Source organism: Notothenia rossii (assembly GCF_949606895.1).
Source record: "Notothenia rossii genome assembly, chromosome: 11".
In the NCBI taxonomy this organism is placed as follows: domain Eukaryota; kingdom Metazoa; phylum Chordata; class Actinopteri; order Perciformes; family Nototheniidae; genus Notothenia; species Notothenia rossii.
The window spans coordinates 49637385-49659251 of NC_136910.1; the positions used below are offsets into that span (position 1 = coordinate 49637385).

A 21867-nucleotide genomic window follows, 5' to 3' on the forward strand; every position below is an offset into this window, starting at 1 on the left:
CCTCAATGTCTGTCCACCAGAACAATACAAAAAAGCAGCTTGTTATATTTTTGAATAAATATGGATAAAAGTAAGAAACTAAAATATGTAGTGCGTTCACATTTTATTTCCTTACACACAGTTGTGGAACAGAGACAAAGGGACTGTTGGCAAACGTTTGATAACCAAAAGAGAGACAGGTGTATTCCCAACACAAGCATCAAAAAAGAAAAGGTTAAAAAAACAAATCCAGAAAATAACATTTAAGCATTCTTTGTATATATATATTGTATAAGAAGGGATGTAAAATATGTTTATAATTTAGATGTTTTGTCTGAACAAAACATTCCTATTGTCGGATTAGTTTTCGTGTTTTCCCAGTTGATGGGCTGCACAATATTTTTGGGAGGAAAACCCCAAAACAACACTGGGAAACAGTTATTCAATGGATGTATGAAAGAGGATTTGATCTGTGCTGTCTGGCATACGGCGGAGAGAAGGTTGTTGCCGTTTTTGATAATACCTCCCACCATATTAAATCTGAATGCCCTTAAAGAACCACTAATGCAAAACATCTGTTGGTTGTTAGTGGGACGGGATACATATGTTTTTTTATTATTATTCTAATGAGTGATTAAGTGGTTAAGGATAACCCTCTTATCTGATCATAACATATATTATGAATTGGGGGGGAAATAATCATAATAGAGATAAGAGGTAGTGATGTAAAAAAGTGCTATTAAAAAAAAATGTTTTTCCAAAAATAAGAGCTACAAAAATATAAAAACATAAGATATAGGAATTATAAGAGAGAATATGCTGTTGCGGTGTTGAGCCGTAAGGGTTCTGAAGGCACTGAGCTCACAGAGACGAAACTCCACTTTACACCAACGAAGAAGAAACCAGGAAGTCGGGGGAGAGCTGTTGCTAAAGGTTAGCTTTGCAGTTTGCTAACTTTCTTCACATTTACTCAGTTATTAAGACATTTTGCAGTTAAAAACACAACGTTTTGTATGAGCAGTGACGTCGGAAAGTGTGGAGATGAAGTAGTGGAAATTAAAAGTTTAATCTATCGGTTAAATAAGCCCCTTTTTACCTTTTATCCTTCATTCAGGGGAGCAGGTCCAGCTTGCATCTAATACTAATTGTAGCTGGTTATCTCACTTGATATGTGCTGGTTGTTATGTTACAGCCTATGGTTACAGCTGATACAACCTCAGTGCAATGGAGATGATTTAAAAATAATAGTAATTACAAAATAAAACCATGATTATGATTCAAGACTCACATACAATTATAATAAAACACAAACAGTTCCCTAAATAAATAAGAACAACTGCATTACACATAGTGTTTATTTCAGTTTAAATAATATATTTTAAAATAATATTCTTATATTTTCTGTTCTTTTTTTGTTCTTACTGTCTGCCTCATATTATAATTGATCGACACAACCTGAATGAACACTTAATGTAACAGTGAATATTAATACACACATCACATAAAGATAGTTCAATAAACATACAAACTCAGAGGTAATTGTTGGACAATTGTGAGGCTTGTTTAGTTTAGCCCTGTTTTCCCCTACACACACACACACACGCACACGCACACGCACACACACAAAGACAGAGCCTTTTACTTTGGCACTCCCCTCCCAGCACGCTTTTCTGATATTACTGGAGCTAAATACAAATAAGAGAGACATGACCTACAGGCTGTACGTTTTTTTTTTTTTGGTGAGCGTATTAAGATCATTAATTGTACCCTCACATTGATAACTACACAACAGAAATCCGAACATGTCTAAATAATAGGGGATCACACATAAAATACAATCCTAAAATCTGTGTTTTAGGCATGATGTCACGAACCGGTCAATAATCCTCTCAGTCGGTCCTGATGTAGGTTTGAACAACGCAGTAATCTGATCAATTCTGCCACTACCTATGTGAATTATGATTATGGAGGTATAATCGCTCAAATAAAATATGAAAGAATAAGCTTTTTTAAACTGAGTAAAGCTCCATTTACAGCGGACCTTGGTCATACTTAGCGGTTTAGAAAATCGTAATCGGAGCAGCTCTTATCTAACAGCGTAAAACTGATAACAGATTTGAAACACTATTGATAATGTGGCTGTTTAATGTTCAGTCAAGTGAGTGACAGTCCAATTTTAGGACGAGGATTATTTGTACCATTGTTATGTGAGTGAATTTAGCTAAACAGTATAGCAATAAAGCTTGAGACAGAACTTTTTCTTTGTTTTGTCTTTGCTCAAAATACAGGACATTTTCTTTACAGGCGGTATTAGTAATAAAAAAACAACAAACATGGCGTGTCGTATCGTATGCCTTAAACCAGTGGTGAATGTAGGGAAGTACATTTACTCAAGTACTGTACTCAAATACAATTTTGAGGTACTTGTACTTTACCTTCTATTAAGTATTTTTTGTTTTGTAATACTTTCGACTTTTACTCCACTACAGTTATTTGACAAACATTCATTACTAGTTACTTTACATATTCAGATTATTAGCCAATACAAAACTCTCAATTGATAAATAATAATTGATATGATATATTCTATGTTTGTATTATAGTTATAATTATAATCCAATAGTTTCATATGATTATGTTTACTTTTGAAACGTTAAGGATATTTTGATGTGAATACTTACCTTTACTTAAGAACTATTTTGTTTGCACTAAAATTAAGTATTGCTACTTTTACTTAAAGGTGACCCATCATGCAAAATGTGCTTTTGTACGTCTTTTTTACATGAATATGTGTCCCCGGTGTTCCAGGGAACTCACCAAGTGTCAGAAAACACAACCCTCTCTATTTTCCTCCATACCCAAATCTCTTAAAAAGGGGCTGCAACGGATCTGATACAGACTGATCCAGATTTGAACACTTCTATGACGTCACAGAAGTGGTGCTACGGCTATTGGGCCAACTCCACCAATCAGGAGGAGACGGCCACGGACATTGCCATTCGAAAGCGCTGGAGACGCTGTAGTACATATGCCAGGCCTGTAGATGGTGCTGTTCTCACTGAATCAGCCCATCAGCATGATCTGTTTGGTATGTTGAAAAATAAAAAGTATAAATATGCCTTATATAGGTATGGTCCTACACTATATTATTCAAATATAGCATGATAGGTCCACTTTAATTAAAATAACTGAGTACTTATTCCAGCTTTTCTTTAAGATAGATAGGTACTTTATTGATCATAAATTGGGGAATTATTTAGTTTCAGCAGTGTGTTCAGGCATTAACATCCTTAAATCTTTAAGGTGGAAAAAAGTATAAACATAATAAAATGATATGGAATAAAATTAAAATTGTTAGGAAAAGATCACTCGTCACCGGCTTGAGCTTCAATATCAGGATACATGTATTTATGATCCTCTCAAGAATGGAAGTAGTCATCACACACAGGGTTGCATGGGACAACCAGTTCCCATAACAGTGTCCTTGACATGCTTTATATACAAGAAAGTGTTACAGTCACAAGATGGAGAATACCGGTTCAAAGCAGTATTCAATGTTTGGTTTAGGTTAGCTAAGGCCCACGTCAGAAATGATCATACTTGTCACATGTCCATCTCCATAGAGGCTGAATCATCATGTTAATCGTTGTCACATAACTATCATATTCCTAAAACAGTGTGTCCTGACCTGACGCTCTTCTCATACATCCTGTTACGTACACAGCTACGTAGGGCCTTTGTTATCATGTGCTACTCTGATATTAGAAGAGAGCATTCAGTATTTTCCAAACACAAATAATCTGATTTTGATTTTACATGAACAAAATCTCTGCTTCCCTAGAATGACTCATATCTACATGTATATTTTCTACTTCTACATATATATTTTCTATTTTATTGTATTTCTATTCTTGTTTGTTTCTAGTTTTGTTTTATTGTAAAATGCCTTGTCTGTTATGCCGCCGCAACAAAAACAATATCCCAAATTGGGATCAATAAAGTACCATCTTATCTTATCTTTACGTGCTCTGCAGGTCTCCATCATGGCGGGCCGACGCGCTCTGAAGGCGGTGCTCATCGACCTGAGTGGAACTTTACACATCGAGGACACGGCGGTGCCCGGGGCGCAGGACGCCCTCAACAGGTATGGAGAGATCGCCCAAATAGAAATGAAAAATGCTCATAACATGTTTTGGTATTCCAGCTTGGAAAACACCAGAGGTAATCAAGTAGAAGATTTTGTTGTATTCCTAGTATACGATAATAAAACAAATCTACTTGGAATCGTTTAAAACACGATAACCTCATAAACTACAAATCAAAGGATCCTGTGAAATATGTTTTTATTATATTATGTAGTAGAGAAAAAACATGAATGAAGTCATGGATATGTAAAAAATAGTAGAACAAAAATCATAACATTCTCATGGGGGCATTCTCCCCATGGAGAATGTTATGATTTTGTGTCTTCTAATGTCCCTGTACTTTTTTTTATATAGACAAAAGTATTGGGACACTTGATTGGTTTGGCGGAGAAGAGATAATGCTTTGGGGTTGTTTTAGTTCTGTGAAGCGATATAATCTGCCTTGCATGGCACTAACAATGTTGAAGATGTGGTTTTGTTTCATGGACTTCACGTTGCTTCAAAGTGTCTGCTGAGAAGCATTTACATTACTGCACTACTTCCTGTGAAATACATTTGAGTGGTTCAAATCTTTGGGTTTAGGGCTACAGTGGGTCCTGAGTCTTGACCAGTTGAGAACCACTGCTATAAACAAGGGGTTCCTCATTTTCTTCATTCTTTTTTTCTGGTTTGTTGATTGTTATGTTATGAATGATATATCTTTACATGTATTTAATTAGGTTATGTATGCCCAGTAAAGATATCATTTATTAAAATGAAATGTAAAATGTTGCTGCTATCTTCTGTTATTATGGTTTCCTGTGCTTTAAACTTGAAATGTTTGCTTGTGTGTCGCGGTGCCTTCAGGTTACGGCAGGCGTCTGTCGATGTGAAGTTTGTGACCAACACCACGAAGGAGAGCAAGAGGAGTTTAGTGGAGAGACTGCAGCGGCTCGACTTCCACGTCCAGGTAGAACTTCCAAACACAGGTTTCATTTATTCAGAACCAGGTTTATTATCAAGTGGCTTTACACAGACAAGGACTGTGCTGTGGTTTGACATGCTGCCTACATAAACACAGTAAGAGGACTTGGGTCGACATGTTGAAAACTATTATCTTAAAAGAAAATGAAATGTAAATATACCAAAAAATTACTTTGAAAAATGTGTTTTTTAGAATGTATGTGAAAGAACTGAGAAGAAATGTGCACATGCTTTAATGTGAGCTACTTTATGAAGAGATCAACTCTTTATTCCCTGACTTTTATTTTGAAAATGAACCTAACTGTGCAGGAAAAAGAGATCTTCACTTCGCTCAGTGCCGCGAGGAGTTTGGTGGAGCGGAAACAACTCAGACCGCTGCTGCTGCTGGAGGACAGCGCTCTGGAAGACTTCACAGGTGTGTGAGTGAGGCCCAATCCCAAACCACGCCCTACACCCTACACCCTACACACACTCCCCCTCTGTGACGGAGTGAACTCTGTGGAGTGACACATGAGGCTACCTCCTGTCAGATGGAGGGATTAAATACAACAGCCAGCTTTGGGACGGCCTCCCCTCTCTCCGGTAGAAACAGGAAATGCCGTAACTGTATGTAACAACGGTTTCAAATCAGCATCTGTTAGACAAAAAATGTAAATTAATAACTCAAATAAAACTCAAAACGTCTTTTAATTGTGTTACTTTTTTGTAAAGCTCTTTTAGTTTTAAACCTGATGTTTATAAGCTTCTTAGTTTTTGCAACAATCTGTAAATATACACAACTTTATAATAAAATGCACACATTTAACTTTGTATAGACTAACCACAGGTCTACGATCCTAAGTTAAACACATATGAGGTTATCATGAGGTTGTTAACATCGTAGTTTATCAGCGGATGTTTGCTGGAACTACTTGTTAACAGCGTGTTTCCTGACGGACACACACAGCGTGACTCTGGTCAGGTAGAGACCGGTCTCCAGTCAGCACCCGATGCAGACTCGCTGTTTGAGAGCTTGATAGCCCACTCCCCCTCCACACCACTCCACACTCGTTGGTTTGGAACAGCACTTAACGTGGCGGACCCTCCAAATAGCTGTGTGTGTGTGTGTGTGTGTGTGTGTGTGTGTGTGTGTGTGTGTGTGTGTGTGTGTGTGTGTGTGTGTGTGTGTGTGTGTGTGTGTGTGTGTGTGTGTGTGTGTGTGTGTGTGTGTGTGTGTGTGTGTGTGTGTGTGTGTGTGTGTGTGTGTGTGTGTGTGTGTGTGTGTGTGTGTGTGTGTGTGTGTGTGTGTCACTATTCAACCTATAGCCATCAGTTTATTTTAAGGGGTCCAAAGCCAAATCTTACTGTACGTGCACAATTTTTCGATGAGTAGTTGTTGAATTGTTTCCAAAGCGCTCAATGACATTGTTATGTGTTATTGATCTTTCTGTCTTTTCTCAGAGAAATCGGTTGTTTTGTAGTTTGTAAGTGTTATAAAAAAGTTGAGCCCTGCTGATCTTGACCTTTGACCTCCTTGTGAGGAGGGTTGAAACTTCCTGGGATGGATAGTATTACAAGATGATGGACAGCTACATAAATTGTTTCCCTTTCCAAATCATCTTTATATCATTACATTTAATTACAACATTTAATACATGACATGCTGGATACAAAATCATATCAATATTATAACTTATTGACTTTTATCAATTCCAATTCTTAGGTATTGACACGTCAGAGCCAAACGCCGTTGTTATCGGACTCTCTCCTGATCACTTCAACTACCAGACACTCAACCAGGCTTTCAGGTGACACATCCATCAGTGGGTCACAAACATGTGCGTTACAAATATTGAGATAACAGTTACAGTCCGTTTCTAATTAGTCTCTTATTTCATTTTCCCAAAAAGTGGATGTCTATCATCTATAACTTTGAAATTGCTGAGTCATTTAGAGACCTCTGTGAAAACACCATCTAGAGCTTTATGCCCCTGGTTATTACGGTTGATAGTGAAGCGTGTATAATTGTGTGTGTTTTGTCCAGGATGGTTCTGGAAGGAGCTCCTCTCATCGCCATCCATAAGGCTCGATACTACAAACGTGCGGATGGTTTGGCCCTCGGCCCCGGGCCCTTTGTGGCGGGACTGGAGTTCGCAGCAGACTGCAGAGCTACTGTGGTGGGAAAGCCTGAAAAGTGTTTCTTCACACAGGTTAGAAGTTTTGTAGTTCGTCCAACTTCTTAACCCATGTATGAATCAGAGTTCTGTATTTATTTTGTTTTGTTTCTACCTCTTAACAAGGCCTTTGTGTTTCCTTCTAATAGGCCCTGTCTGATTTAGGATGTAGCCCCACTGAAGCTGTCATGATAGGAGATGTAAGTGTATACATACATTATACATACATTATTGTAAACAAGGGCACAGAGAGAGTGGGCTGTTGTTGGGAATCAAACCGGAGATTAGTCGCACTCCAAATAGAAATGTCTTTTAAAAAAACGTCATTTTACCCACCATACCTTACTTTTCACTATCTGATAGGAATCTCAGCTCGTGGATCTGTGGGAAACAACTTCTAACCGTTTCAGCAGCGGCCTGTAGGAACAATGTGTAAGCCAATCAAATGATGTTTTCAATGGCTTGTGCTGCTTTCCCATAGGATGCCAGAGATGATGTGGGCGGAGCACAGAACGCAGGGATGTTGGGAATTCTGGTCAGAACTGGTGAGAAACGTCCTTTTTTATTTTTCCTTCTTTTTTATGGAAAACTATACTCTGACTTTTTATGACTTTCTATACTTTAAGACATTCTGCATATTATGTTTTTTCAACATACTAATAATTTTTTCTTTTTTCAGATTTCTTTTAACTTTCTATACTTTTTTTCTGATAGTTATTTTGATACACTACATTATTTGACACACTATAATATGTTGTTTTGTCATTTATTTTTCTGTTCTATGTCGATTTTTCTGATCATTTCAACATACTATACTTTGTTGTTTTTGTGATATTTTCAATGTACAATACTATGTCATTTATATGATATATATATATATGTAATACATACTATGACTGTTTTTCATTTTTTAAATAAACGATACTGTGAGTTTTGTTCCTTTTTCCTACATACTATAGGATTGTTGTTTATATTTTTTGGCACGCTGTACTTCTTCCAACATAGACTTGTGAACACATTGTTTTGCTATCATTGTTGTTTTTTGTCATTAATAGCATTCCAATTTCTGTTTTAGGTAAATACCGAGAAGGAGATGAGGATAAAATCAAGCCTCTCCCCCACCTGACATGTGACAGTTTCCCAGAAGCTGTGGCACACATCCTGAAGAACCTGCTATAAAACAGCAGCTCCTTTTTGGACCAAAAACCACTCTAGCTCTAAAGATGTTTATTGAATCATTCCACTCTGCATTCCCTCAACCTTTAGGTAAAATAACAATGCTATACTCCTGTATATATAAAAGAGCATGCACACCTTGAACAACATGTCTATTTCACTGTTCTAGACTACTTTTTTAAGTGAATAATCCTTAAAAGTAAAGTATGAATTGACTAAATACCCACCATCTGTTGCCTCATTAACTGATGTTTGTCATTATGTCATAAAGTGTACATTTAACCCTTCTGTTGTGTTCGGGTCTCCCGTGACCCGTTTCAAGTTAAAATTATATAATAACTACGCTCTAGTTTTTTTTATCGGAACAAGTCTGAAGATCTCTAAAAAGAAAAGTGTATAATTTGGTGTTCGGGTCTGGAAAGACCGGGCAGCATTGTTGCGGGTGACTCTGGGTCAAATTTAACCCCATCAAGATTCATCTTTGACTTTAGACACCCCTCCCCCTTCATCCACTGTAACAATACTTTTTTCGCAACATGCACCTGCCCCCCCTCCCCCCACGGGAACTCGACTTTTCACGAAGAATATGTACACTAACACTTGAACCTGAACACACGTGTGCAATATGTGGTGTAATGTGTTTTGGGGCCATACAATTAAATGACAACAATGGCTGCATTATAAGTTAGTTAGGATGTAGTTAAAACAATATTGGATGATAGTCATTATTTGTGAGTGTTTTGGACTCAGATAAATCATGGGTCAAAATTGACCCGCGAACACCATGAACGGTAACAGCTTTCGAACACAACACAAGGGTTAAGTTGGAATAAAAAAGAGAACACGAACACTATTATTTCACAGTGTTCTTTGTATAGATGAAATAAAAAGGCTGCTATAAGAAGTGGCAGTGGAACTGTTGTAGAATAGATATAGAGTAACTTGTCATTCTGTGCAATTATTATATGATTTGCTGTTTCATCTGCTTACTTGTTCATCAAAAGAATGCAAAGAAAACATGGTTGAGATCAACATATCTGATCAGTATTTCATCATGGAAGTCAAATCAGAATCAGAATAATTTTATTATCCTGTGGAGGAAATGTTGTTTTGTGACAGTTGCTACATTTTAGAACAAACAAAATAACATACTTATAAAGACATAAAAAGTTAAAGTAAAAACGTGCAATACAAAATGAAAACGATAATTGCAATAAAAGTTACCTGAAAAGGTTCATAGGGATCATATATGAATATATGTCTGCATGAAAATCAAAGTAAATGATCCCAGAGCATTAGTGGTCTTATTTTTATTAGCAGAACATATATTTGAATTCAGTAGTAATACCAAATAATACTCAAAAAGAGAGCACAGAGAACAATTGAATGATGATTTAAAACGTTTTTCCATGGAGGTTGTGTGGTTCACCTTAAGAGATGTTTGCCTGGGGTTAACACTTCAAGTCAAGGAGAGGAAAATATGTCAAGACATAATCACATTGGTGCAAACCATTATGATGTGCCATAATGTTGCATCTCTTTTAAATCTTCTAGGTAAGCCAGGGATAGTGTTTCTCCTTGCATTTATGCAATCAGCCGCCACAATAAAAACACCAGATCGGCAGACAGGTAGAGTAGAGTCAGAATCTGTTGCGGTGTCCAATGTCCAAAGCCAAACCAGCCCTGTGAAACATATTTCATCACTAACATGAAGCTGTGCATGAATTCTCTTCACAATGGCGTTTAGCATACAGTCAGAGAGATGTGACGCAACAGACACTGAGGTTTTTCATCATTCTCAAGACGTTTCCAAACGTCCGCCCTAAGCATCTAATAGATCCCAGTGGGAAATTATCTTTGTTAATGGATAAAAGACAGGTTTGCACTTCAGCACCTACCATCCTAGGTAATGGTTTCATCATGAATGTGTAATGTAAGTCAACAGCTGATGCAAAACACGTCTGGGATGAAGAAAGTATTGATCTGGCGCAAAAACATGCCATCATGTACTTGTTTTTTAAAATCACAATTCAAGTACTTACAACACAGTTTTCTGGCTCCGGCCTTTGTCCTTGTGGTTGAGGGAGAGTTCTTTCTCTATAATAAAAAATAAAATATTTTTTTTAAAACAATGATTAGGTCCCCTGCATTGTTTATACATATTCAGTAAACGTTTAAAAAAGTGCTTATTTTGAGATATTTATTGTGTGTATTGTGATCACATAACACAGGACGTTTGGACCCCATTTAAACGCAAACAAACCGAATACGATAAAAAAAAAAAGTCTTCCGTTCAGACCGCTCGAAAGTGCTGGGGACGCTGTAGTACATATGCCGGGCCTGTAAGTGGCGCTCTACTTCCGCCACAAAATATACCAAAAGCAGCGAAGAAGACCCCCGAGCATGGTGGCCATGTTGCCCTTCTGTTTATGCTCCGCGGTGGATTTAGCAACATGCAGCTCATGTAATTCTCCTTGTCCACTTGTTGCTGATGGCTGTGGTAGAGGAGCTGTAGATTTTGCATTAACATCTGTAGCATGGTCAGGAGCAGTAGCTACTGACCATGCTACAGCAGTGAGCAGCAGAGGTGGGGAGAGGTGGGGCTATGGCTTCATCGTTATCAGGAAATTATCGTATAGGGCAGGGGTATTCAACTAAAATTCAACGAGGTCCAGTTAGAGAAAATGTCCCCATGCAAAGGTCCGGAACATCAAAATGTCTAACTAGCTTTATGAATTAGTGTGATATATATTGAAGTAGCCTGCAGCTTTATCAACGTCTGCATGTAATCAACAACTGACTGCCAATCAAATAAAGAAAGTACAATTCGAAAACAACAATATTTATTGTCAATTAACAAATTCTACAGATATACAGTAAGTACTGTTGATATGTGTAATGTTCCTCTCGGGCTGCATTTAAAAATAAAATAGAGAAAATAAATAAAATAGCTTTTGAAAATATGTGCATCTTAAAAGTGCTTAATATTAGATAAATAAAATAAAGTGTAGCAGCAGCTTGAGTTTCCCTTTTTCTTTGTTAACCGTTTCACATCATGACTTAACAGTTTCAGACGATTATAGAACATATAAGTCTTTACACATCATAACAATTGAACAGTTTTAAAGTTTCTCTTTCTTTCCCTCTTATATTCCCTCACTTACTTTGTTTTAATTCAGTGCGAGAATTGAGCTGGAGCTTGTCCTGCCAGGAGTTTGTAAATCTGGGCTGAAATGGTGTCAGGGCCATTCTCATACACATGCAGGTGCTCATTGGTTGCAGTGATGCAAACACAGGTATGGTGAAAAAAGAGGGAACTATTCGAAGCAGAAAAAACACAGCGTAATATACCATCTGACAAAGACCTGTGCTATAATGCTTCAATGAACTGGCTATTCTTTGTAATATACTCAGATCAATAGGAGACAGAAATGTTAAGTTATAAATCAAGGGTTTTTATTATTATTTACAGCAGGGGTGGGGAACCTTTTTCCTTTCAATTTTTACAACATCCTCATTTCGCCTTTCTTTCATGCTGTGCAAGGAAAAAGCAACCAATCCAGATATCTCACCATGACTCTCGCATGCATTCAATTGCACGGTGTGGCATGAACACCAAAACAGAAAGATATGGACACAAGATGTGTGCAAATGTATTTAGTTTCCTATCCATGTGAACATGATTTAAGTGTGTGTGTATTTTTTTTTTTAATATTGAAGTTAAATGCATCAATCTGGTGCACTTTGAGAGCAACATGAGGAGATCTATGGATTCATCTTTCAACACCCATATGAAACAGAACTGTAAACAGATTTTTATTTTTGGATTTTACAAATCACTCCCCTTTTAAACTCTATTCTTGTTATTTTTAACAACTTTTTTGTTACCGTCATATAGTATTTTATAGGCCTACCTGTTTTTCATTTAGTCTCATTAATAACTATCATGATCATATTAAGGTGTGCCTTAACCTCACTGAGCTGAGGTTATTTGAGCCTCTCAGGAGAGAGCTCTCTTCCACCTGGTTTTAGAAAAGCTCTTTAAATTCGTTAGCATAGCTAGCTAACCAGATGCTAATAACAACAGATCGCTACTGTGCTTACAACTAAAGACACAGCCACGCAAACACTGCGGCATGTGTACTGCTCCTTATGGGTACTGCTCCTTATGGGTACTGCAATATTTGAAGGGCTGGAGTGGCGTTCCGGTGCTCTCTGTCAGCACTCCTTTCAGACGAGAGATATACCACGTGAAGACACGTTACGCTCGTGTTGTGTTCATGGAACCTGTCCTTGGCAGGAAAAACAGGTACTCGCTTGTTTAATTATTTTTTGCGGTCTAGATGTATTCTTCTTTTTTGAAGTGAGAAGTTGTCCGTCAGTCGGACTGACGGACGGACTCCCCACCCCCAAAACGAAAACTCTTCGGTTCTCCACGAATTACACAAGTCACCCAAATCAGCGTTAAAAAAGCGGGAGGTGCCGAAAAATCCTCTATTAATGTATTGATTATAGCTCCGGGTCCGTATAGGTCGGCGTCTGGGTCCGGATCCGGACCGCGGTCCGCCTGTTGCCGACCCCTGGTATAGGGCGTACACACTGAGCCGTTTGGGCCCCCAGAGCGTTCCGTTTGCAGATCTATCCACCTTGGGACCCGTTATCGTTTGCGGGGTCCGTTTCCGCGTTTCCATTAAGGCCTTGTGTGAACGAATGGGCTATACGAAAGAGAAAAGTAGCGAATACAACCGTTTGCGTTCTCGTGTAAACAGCACCTTAGAGTCAGTCAGACCAGTAATCCAACACAAAGGGACCTACCTGGGGTCTTGTTGACCTGTGCTTCCCTGTCCATATAATGGGATTACTTTGTCTCGGCTGATACCGGCTTTACACACAGGACACACTTGTCTGTTGGGTCTGGTCTCCAACCACTACACACAGACAAAGACATTAAAGACCTGGCTATCTGCATCAGTTATACACCAACAATTACAATACAATGTCATTTAAAAAATAGTGAATAAGGAGAAAATAAATTAAGGTTAAGCTTACCTGATGCAAGCAAGGCCAACTGATAGGAAGATGGTGCAAAGGAAAAGGAGAGTGGACACGAAAGAGGTTTGATTAATAAAACATATACGAACCACAAGGCGGAGCCAAATATAAAACACTCATTTAATCAATAACTGTAATTAATTATCACAGATATCTGACGAAATGCTAAAAATCCACCGTCAGCTCTTTACAGATAACTACAGATAAGGCAACCCAACATTTAAATATTATCATAGAGTTTTGGAAAATGTGAATACATTTAATTAATTTAGAGCTGCAAAGATTATTCAATGAATCGCCAACAATTGTGTTTCTTCAAAGTTATTTGTTGGGGGTTTCTTTACTCATCCATAACATAAAGTGTTATTGACATATGATAAGACATCTGAGGACGCGTAATGGGCTTTGGGAAACTGATTGAAATCCTGTGATAGCTTGGAATGGCGTCCATTGTTTTTCTTCAAAAAAAAAAAATGTTGGGGGGTGAATACGGGTTGGATATAGGCCTACTGTATGTTGTTAAGCTGGATCATGTCTGGTTCAAAACAATGATAAATGATTTTCTAGACCAGGGGTCTCCAACCTTTTTTAGGATGAGAGCTACTTAAAAAAATAAAAAAAAGTCGTGAGCTACTTTTACTCCTCTTTTTTTAGTTTTTTGCTGTGTATATATTTAGCACATGTTAACATTATTATATACTTACCTTTGTGTGCTGTTTGGGTCTATGGGACCCGTTTTCAGTGTATACTAAAAGAAAATGTATGCAATTTAATTATTTTAACCTGCTTTATTTGGGGCTGGACCTCACATCCTCTAGGGGGGTCCGGGGGCATGCACCCATGGGAAGATTTTTTTTAAATGTTGAAGTTAAATGCATAAATCTGGAGCATTTTGAGCACAAAATTAATTTATGGATACAGCTCTAAACACTCAGATGAAAGGGAGCTGTATACTTTTCAATAATCCAAAAATATTTAGAATATGATCACAACCAATACAAAATCATTTAAACGTATTATTCTTATGTTACCTAGTTAGCATTCTTTCTTTTTATTTATGCATATTTTACTCACCAATCCCCTTTTAAACTGTTTTTTTTTTTACTATCCTATAGTACACATTGGAAGGATTTCTTACTTTATTTTGTACAACTATATTAAATAGATAAAGGTGTGCTCTCTAGCTCTCTAGCTCTCTCTGTCTCGCTCGCATACAGAGGCTGTTTGCTCCTCCGGCGATTACGGCTTGCGTTAACAAATAATAATACACATATTTGTAAAGTGGGGGGACACAAACGGGATTTCGAAAAGTGGTGGGGACATGTCCCCCGGTCCCCAGTGGAAATTACGCCATGCGTGTGTGTGTGTCAAGTGCAATAAATATTAATGCTGTCAAAATTATCGCGTTAACGGCGGTAATTAATTTTTTGAATTAATTGCTTTAAAATATTTCACGCATTTAACGCATGTGCAGAATGGCCCGCCCCCTACATCCCACCAGCGGCAACGCTGGGGTAGGCTACAGCCATACCAAGAAATGGCTTAGCCCCACCTTAGCCCCACCATGAAAAATGATGTTAAAAACATAGACTGTATGGTTAAAACAAGCAAAGTAAAGTCCGCGCCGATTAAATTGCACAGACAGCAGTTAGTAAGGTTGATTTCAGTAGCGACTTGTCTGGAAATACCGAAGACTAGAAACGGTTTTGAAAACTTTTGTCACGTAGTGATCGTCATCTCAATAGAACATCTTTGATAATGTCTTCTGGCCAATCAGAATCAAGATAACGGCGTGGTGTTGTTGCAGGAAGTCCTGACGGAGAATACTTTTGCTCAGCGCGCTGCTTTTGCGGTAGTACATCTCTATACATCGATATAACATTACGTGTTGATAGAAATCAACACATAATGAAATAAGACCCCACGGTTTGATGATTGATACAGAACAATGTTATAATAAACATTATTATAATACATACCTGCCTTCTTTCATTTATCTTTCCATTCCCAAAACAATATACATAAAGAAATGGCATATTTTGGACATAGTTCAAATGGGGATTAATCATGATTAATTAATTTTTAAACGGTTATTAATCTGATTAAAAATGTTAATCGTCTGACAGCCCTAATAAATATATATGCAAGTTGCAACACACACACAGTAACCCTGTCCCTCATGTGCTGCATAGGTTGGCATGACTATGCTTTTATCAATGGGGCTGATGTGTTGTGTAGATTATGTCAGAAGGAAAATCACGGTCAAACTCCTTATGGTGCGGTGCCGCTCCACATTGCTTTTCTTCCCGACTGCAAAGCTGGTCGCGCAAATCAAGCAAGAACATTGGTCAATATTCATTGCGGGGGGAGGAGGGGTGTTAGATAGATATAGAGTTGCAGTAAGGTTTCGTTTATGCATATGGTAGATTATTTTAATTACATTTCCTATTTTTGTGTGTGTATTTTTTACATTTTGGATTTGGATCGACGTTTTGGAGACCTGAACTAAACTGATCTGGATCTTAAAGCAAAAGTGTAAACAAGAGTGACTGATCGTAGCTCTTACCAGAAGAGATGTCCACACAGGCTGACCACTGCATCCTTGGCGGCATCCAGACATATATTGCACTCAAAGGTACTGTACTGGTTGCCACTGTCGGACGCAGTGGAGCTGCTGGATCCGGGATTCGGGTGTGCAGTGGACGCAGTGGAGCCAGGGACTGGATGGGGAGCCGCGGTGGTCATTTAAAGATAGGTCCACTGAACAAGAGGGTACAGGTAGGATGACTCCTCTGGCACCCAGCACTTCAATACGCGTTCTTATGGAGGTCCAGTTGATGGGGGGGGGGGTTGTAGCTAAAAAAAGAGGGGAACACGAGAGGCTGAGTTTGACACCAAAAAACTCTTAAAAGAGACCTGAAATCGCATGAAATCCGTCGGCTGCCAGCTAACGTTAGCTCTCATCTAGTTAGCTAACTGAAATAAAAAATTTTATTGTCTGGCGGTAGCTTGGAGTTGCTACAGCAACATCAACATTTGGCCTAGCAACTGCTAAGCAACCCCAAGAAATATGTATTTTTTTAAAATATATGTGAAATTCATAATTTGAAAAATGATTGATTCGAAAATAATATGCTACAGTACAGTACTTCTGGGTGTTTCATTCAAGCTCGGCTCTGTGTGTGTGGCACGAGCGCATCCTCCACAAAACGTCAAGCTACCCGCAAGCAACTCCAAAAGCATCTCTGATGCCACCCATGCGGATTAACAGAACACAAAGCAACATACACAAATAACACAGCATCAATCCTAAAGGTTGTTTGTGTTAATTACCAAGTGAAAATAAACACTTGTTGTGAGAAGTTGAGAAATATCCACCTTAAACATCTGGTTGCATCCAGTCTATGGTTGCATCACATCCGCAGCACTGCTAACGTTAAACGGTTAATGTTAGTATACGATCTAGCACTAACCGTTTATAAACTGTTTATTTCCGTTCTACGCCGCAACGACACCTTTCTAGATGATGGCTAACGTTAGCTAGCAGCCGACAGATTTTAAATATAATAAAATTCAATAGAATAATATTAAAATTGTTAGAAAAATATCACTCTAGTATACAAGAGAGGGTGTTACAGTCACAAGATGGAAGAATACCGGTTCAAAGCAGTATTCAATGTTTTGTTTAGTTTAGCTAAAACCCACGTCAGAAACTATCATGACAATCATGTCTATCTCCATAGGCTGAATCATCATGTTAATCGTTGTCACATAGCTATCATATGCCTAAAACAGTGTATTTTATTTGCATGCATTCATGTGCCAAATTGGTATTTTCCCATCATTTCATAACATAGACCTACTTTAGAACTCGAAAACATCCAATCAATGCTTTTTATAATATTTAAAACGAGATACCAAATGTATTCAGCCACCTAAAGTCATTCACTACTTCAAGCTAAAGGACAAAATACGATATAAGTTTAGGAAAATTCTCCTTCAAAACATCAATTTCAACAAAGGAGTCATGTTTTCTTTTCTTTTTTTATTTTGTGTTAAACGTGTGAGGCAGAAAACACCTGCTATCCGGTGGGCCTGAGGTGGGTTTCATTTACATTTGTTTCAGAGCAGTGTATTTATTTTACATGAACAAAAATAAAAGGATGTCAAAAGTGTCACCAGAGCCACATCCTGTCTCTGCATCTCTGGAAAGACTTGACGTCCTCTGCAGGTTTGTCATTAATAGCATTCCAATTTCTGTCTTACCGAGAAGGAGATGAGGATAAAATCAACCCCACCTGACATCTGACTACTTTCTTAAGTGAATAATCCTTAAAAGTAAAGTATGCATTGACTAAATACTCACCATCTGTTGCCTCATTAACTGATGTTTGTCATTATGTCATAAAGTGTACATTTAAGTTGGAATAAAAAACATATACACAATAAATATGTATTATTATTTCACAGTGTTCGTGTTCTTTGTATAGATGAAATAAAAAGGCTGCTACGTAGGAAGTGGCAGTGGTAATGTTGCATAGATGTAGAGTGACCTGTCAGACTGAGATTATTATATGATTTGCTGTTTCATCTGCAAAAAAACGTGGTTTAGGATGTCAAAGATATCAGAAAAAAAAACGACACGAGCATGTCGAAAATATGCACAAAAGAAAGGTCAAATTATAGCATGAGATATAAATGTAATCTGAAGATGCTTCAAAATAAATACTTAATACTTTCAAAAGTAACGATCATAATTAATTAATGCCATAACAAAAACATTAAATAGTGCATAGTAATGTCAAAGAGAAAATATATTACCGTATATGGAATTTGAGAGGGAAAACACGACGGCTAAGACCTTCGAGTTGTGGGAGTATTTTTATTGACTGATGGTAGAGACCAATAGAAGTTACAGTTTAGGAAAACAATAAGTTAGTAAAAATCTTGTTAAACTGATTAGATAATGATATTCTATTGAGGCTATTTACTGTTAGTATAATGATGTGCAATCTGTGTGTGAATAAATTATTTAGAATACAGCGCACTGTCATGCCACGGCTCCCACTAAGCCTTACAGCAACAGGTCAGTTTGTTTACAGTCTGTTGGAGATGCTGGAATGTTAGTATAAAAGTGTTTGTGTGTCAGACAGACTTGTACTCTCTGTCCCAGGCTGTGTATCTGTCCATCAGGTTTCGGGCCGAGGGTTTGGTGTGTGTGAGGACCTCCAGGAAGTCAGCTGTTGTCACGGTTTCCAGCTGGATGACTGGCATGTTGCTGCCTCCTGTAAGGGAGAATCACAGTGAGGCTACATAGTTTAAATCAGGGACAGAGAAACACTGCTGCTGTGAGGGGACGTCTCCTCATGTAGCTGTAGGTTGTTGGGGTGTGTGTGTGTGTGTGTGTGTGTGTGTGTGTGTGTGTGTGTGTGTGTGTGTGTGTGTGTGTGTGTGTGTGTGTGTGTGTGTGTGTGTGTGTGTGTCCCTACCGTCCTGATGTGACTCCAGAGCATCAAAGATCTTGCGCACTGGTCTCATGGCGGACTCCTTACACACCAGCTTCACATCAGAGCCAGAGTAACCCTCCATCCCCTGAATCACACACAGTGACATAAGGCTGGCTGATAATTAAGATCTATGTCAATATAAATATTCTTATTTTATCTTTACTGTATATTGCAGATTTTTACTGCAACTTTTTATGTTTATTTAAATATTTTCTGATTTATTCTTAATCGTTAAATTAGGTAACTGTAACAAAACCTAATATCCTCCCTGGAATATATAAAGCATTCTGGTTGGGATTCTTAGATGCACCGGGTTTTGATTGGGCTGTATATTCACAAAACATGACTCAACACATTTTTTTTCTATAATGTATTCCAATAAGATCAATACTGTATTTAAGAAAGACAAACAAAATATAGATGCTTGTTATATTATTCTCACTGTCACACACCTTGGCCAGAGTCTCATAGTCCAGCTCAGTGCGTAGCTCCACCCCTCCTGTGCAGCTGAGAGGAGGCAGCCAATGAGAGACCATGGCTTGGCGAGCTGGCGAGGAGGGCAGACCAACCAGAATCCTCTTCTCTAACCTCCGCAGCATGGCGTGGTCCAGCTCCCTGAGAGAAGATAGGGTTAGGAGACTGTGGACAGATACGTGTGTCTTGTTCAGTTATAGTCCAAATATCCTGAGGAATAAATGTTTCTTTAAACATTTTTATTGAGAGTGGAATCACAATGAAAGTGAATATTAAAAAATAATTAATGCAATATAAAGTTCTTCTTTTTTTTTTTTACAAAGCTAATTCAACCACCATTCTCTTTGAATGACTCATAGAAAAAAAGAACAATAAAATAATAATTATATTTTTAACATTTAATATATATTTATTAGAAAAAGCCATGTTGTTTTGTTACAATTCACGTAAATAATACGTATTAATGAATTTTAGCTTACTAGAAATGTTCTTTTCTTTGATGAAATCCCTAAACGCAACAAATAATTGAGTTGTTTTTTTAAAATAAAGAGGAAATAAAGTATAATTGTTTGTGTTTGTCTGCTTTTCCCACATCCGAAGGAACACAAACGCACATCAAATCCTGTCACCATCGTTAGGAAAGATCAAATAAAGATGGCCGCTGAGGTCTGACCGTACAGTATGAGGGGGGGTCATGTTGAGGTGTTACCAGGGCAGGTTGGAGGCAGCCAGAACAAACACGAGGTCCTCTGACCGGGCCAGGCCGTCCATCTGCACCAGCAGCTCCGTCTTCATCCTGCGACTCCCCTCGTGCTCCCCCCTGGAAACACATCAGTCTGTCACACCAGTTATACTCACCACCTCTCAACGCTCTTTATTGTGAAATGATTCAACTATACAGTAGGTAAACCACTTGGTTATCTTACAGTGAACTGTCAACTGTTTGTCTTTGATTAGTAATAATTAGAGTCATAACTATGGTTAAAATGCTCATTTCAGTTCTCTTGCTTGGATACAAATACCATACATAATGATTGAGAACTATTTGACTAAATGTGTTTATTTATATTGGTGGCTCATTATTGAAAATGAATGGTCTTTGAATTGGCTTAACTGTTATACAAAGTGAATACAAATTAAATATAACAGTTTAGTTACTTATATTCTGCAGGTAAAGAGTTGTAAGAAAACACAAATTACAGATGATTCACAGTAAGTTAATGTTTTGCACAAGGACAGCTGTACAGTCACACCATTAGATAATTAGTAGATAATCTAGTGCAGGGAGTGAGTCCCTAATGCCCAGGGGCCTCATTTATAAACGGTGCGTACGCTCAAAAGACTGCGTACGCCAGTTTCTAAGCAATGTTTGCGATTTATAAAAAACAAACTTGACGGGAAAACGTGCGGTCCTCCACGCAAACTCTGACCCATGCGTACGCACTAAGCACAACAACGGGAGGGACGAGAAAATGTGACACCGTTGGAAGAAGGAAGAATGGAGAGAAATATGTGGAAATAATACCATAAATAAAATGTTACTTCTCATTTATCATATATGAAGAATTCATTTGCAAACATTGATTAAAGCCAATCTTAAAATGATTAAACAAACGCCTGTTTGAGACTCCTCAGTGCACACAAAAACCTCACTTGGAGAAATAAATATATAAGGATATGTTATTGAAAACCACCTCGAACATGTTGTCTTCTTAATGTTATGACATGTTCTCATAAATGATGCGGTAAGCAGAAGGACAGAATTACGTCTAAACTGAGGCCGTTTTGCATTTCTCTAGGTTGTATAGATACGAGCATGGTTTATACTATCATGTTTAATCTTGTTTTATGCCGTTTGCCAAGACTTGATAAGTCGCTCGTAAAACACAGGAGGTATGGAAACTAAGAACACCACATGTTTGGTAGATTTGGCAGCTGATGTAACTCAACACATTAGTTTTATTTCATTTAAGTGGTGGATAGAGTTGCTGGTGCACAGGCTGCAGTGGAGACGCTGCGCAGAGCTGATTGACAGCTGGAACACAAACCACCAAATAAAAAAAGAAACATGAATTGACTCCACTCCGCAGGGATCCCCCGATACTTTCTTACAGTTGCTCATCATGTGTCTCCCGTCCTCGGCAAGAACACACTGCCTGAGGAAGGTTATCTGCGTTTCTCTGACTATTTATAGGCAAATATGGGCGTTACGTGAAGCCCGAAAAAAAGTTGCGCCGCATTTCGAGTTGATTGTGATTTATAAAAGGGAAACCGGTGTAGGAAGTGCTGCACGCAAGTCCTAAGTAAGCAACCTTCCCACGTGAATCCTACGCATGGCATTATTTAGTGGCTTAGTGGCTGAGCTCACCCCATGTTGGCTCCTCTCTGACTCATCACTGACTCCAGCTCGTCCAGGAA

The 21867-nt window shown here is 38.2% G+C and overlaps 3 protein-coding genes across 6 annotated transcripts in view; 1 reads left to right on the forward strand and 2 right to left on the reverse strand.

Annotated features, from left to right (window-relative positions):
* The first annotated feature begins 798 nt into the window (after nt 1-798).
* Nucleotides 799-9345, forward strand: hdhd2 (haloacid dehalogenase-like hydrolase domain containing 2). Of its 4 annotated transcripts, none has more exons than XM_079660497.1 (9): nt 799-912; nt 4014-4123; nt 4971-5073; nt 5397-5502; nt 6790-6874; nt 7111-7276; nt 7390-7440; nt 7722-7785; nt 8316-9345. In XM_079660497.1, exons 2-9 carry the CDS (start codon nt 4023-4025, stop codon nt 8417-8419), a joined length of 780 nt encoding a protein of 259 aa, XP_079516623.1. In that variant the 5' UTR covers nt 799-912; nt 4014-4022; the 3' UTR covers nt 8420-9345. The 4 variants fall into 4 exon arrangements, with proteins under 4 accessions (XP_079516623.1, XP_079516621.1, XP_079516624.1 ...); XM_079660496.1 differs by lacking the exon at nt 799-912 and adding an exon at nt 2941-3067; XM_079660495.1 differs by lacking the exons at nt 799-912; nt 6790-6874 and adding an exon at nt 2842-3067.
* Nucleotides 9346-9595: 250 nt separating this feature from the next.
* LOC307025660 (E3 ubiquitin-protein ligase RNF185-like) lies at nt 9596-18278 on the reverse strand. Its single transcript, XM_079660499.1, has 6 exons — nt 16847-18278; nt 16035-16324; nt 13466-13484; nt 13232-13344; nt 10459-10513; nt 9596-10099 (listed from the first exon to the last, which is right to left on the reverse strand). The coding sequence occupies exons 2-6, from the start codon at nt 16211-16213 to the stop codon at nt 10001-10003; spliced, it is 465 nt and encodes a 154-aa protein (XP_079516625.1). The 5' UTR covers nt 16214-16324; nt 16847-18278; the 3' UTR covers nt 9596-10000.
* A 59-nt stretch (nt 18279-18337) lies between these two features.
* Nucleotides 18338-21867, reverse strand: part of katnal2 (katanin p60 subunit A-like 2) — a 6528-nt gene continuing 2998 nt past the window's right edge. Inside the window, exons 6-10 of the mRNA XM_079659964.1 lie at nt 21818-21865; nt 20159-20269; nt 19428-19590; nt 18958-19060; nt 18338-18753 (exon numbers count right to left, since the gene is read on the reverse strand). Of these exons, the coding sequence (XP_079516090.1) occupies nt 18614-18753; nt 18958-19060; nt 19428-19590; nt 20159-20269; nt 21818-21865 (565 nt within the window). The 3' untranslated portion in view covers nt 18338-18613. The remainder of the gene's footprint in view (nt 18754-18957; nt 19061-19427; nt 19591-20158; nt 20270-21817; nt 21866-21867) is intronic.

Bases quoted from the DNA above. Each gene is read 5' to 3' on its own strand.
- hdhd2 (XM_079660495.1), top strand. From the start codon at position 2,902: ATGACGTCACAGAAGTGGTGCTACGGCTATTGGGCCAACTCCACCAAT. The intron at 4,124-4,970 runs GTATGGAGAGAT...CGGTGCCTTCAG, and splicing joins GCGCAGGACGCCCTCAACAG to GTTACGGCAGGCGTCTGTCG. The intron at 7,441-7,721 runs GTAAGTGTATAC...GCTTTCCCATAG, and splicing joins AAGCTGTCATGATAGGAGAT to GATGCCAGAGATGATGTGGG.
- LOC307025660 (XM_079660499.1), bottom strand. From the start codon at position 16,213: ATGACCACCGCGGCTCCCCATCCAGTCCCTGGCTCCACTGCGTCCACT. The intron at 10,514-13,231 runs GTAGGTCCCTTT...TTTTTATTATAG, and splicing joins ACAGGTCAACAAGACCCCAG to AGAAAGAACTCTCCCTCAAC. The intron at 10,100-10,458 runs GTAAGTACTTGA...TATGTTTCACAG, and splicing joins CGGAGCCAGAAAACTGTGTT to GGCTGGTTTGGCTTTGGACA.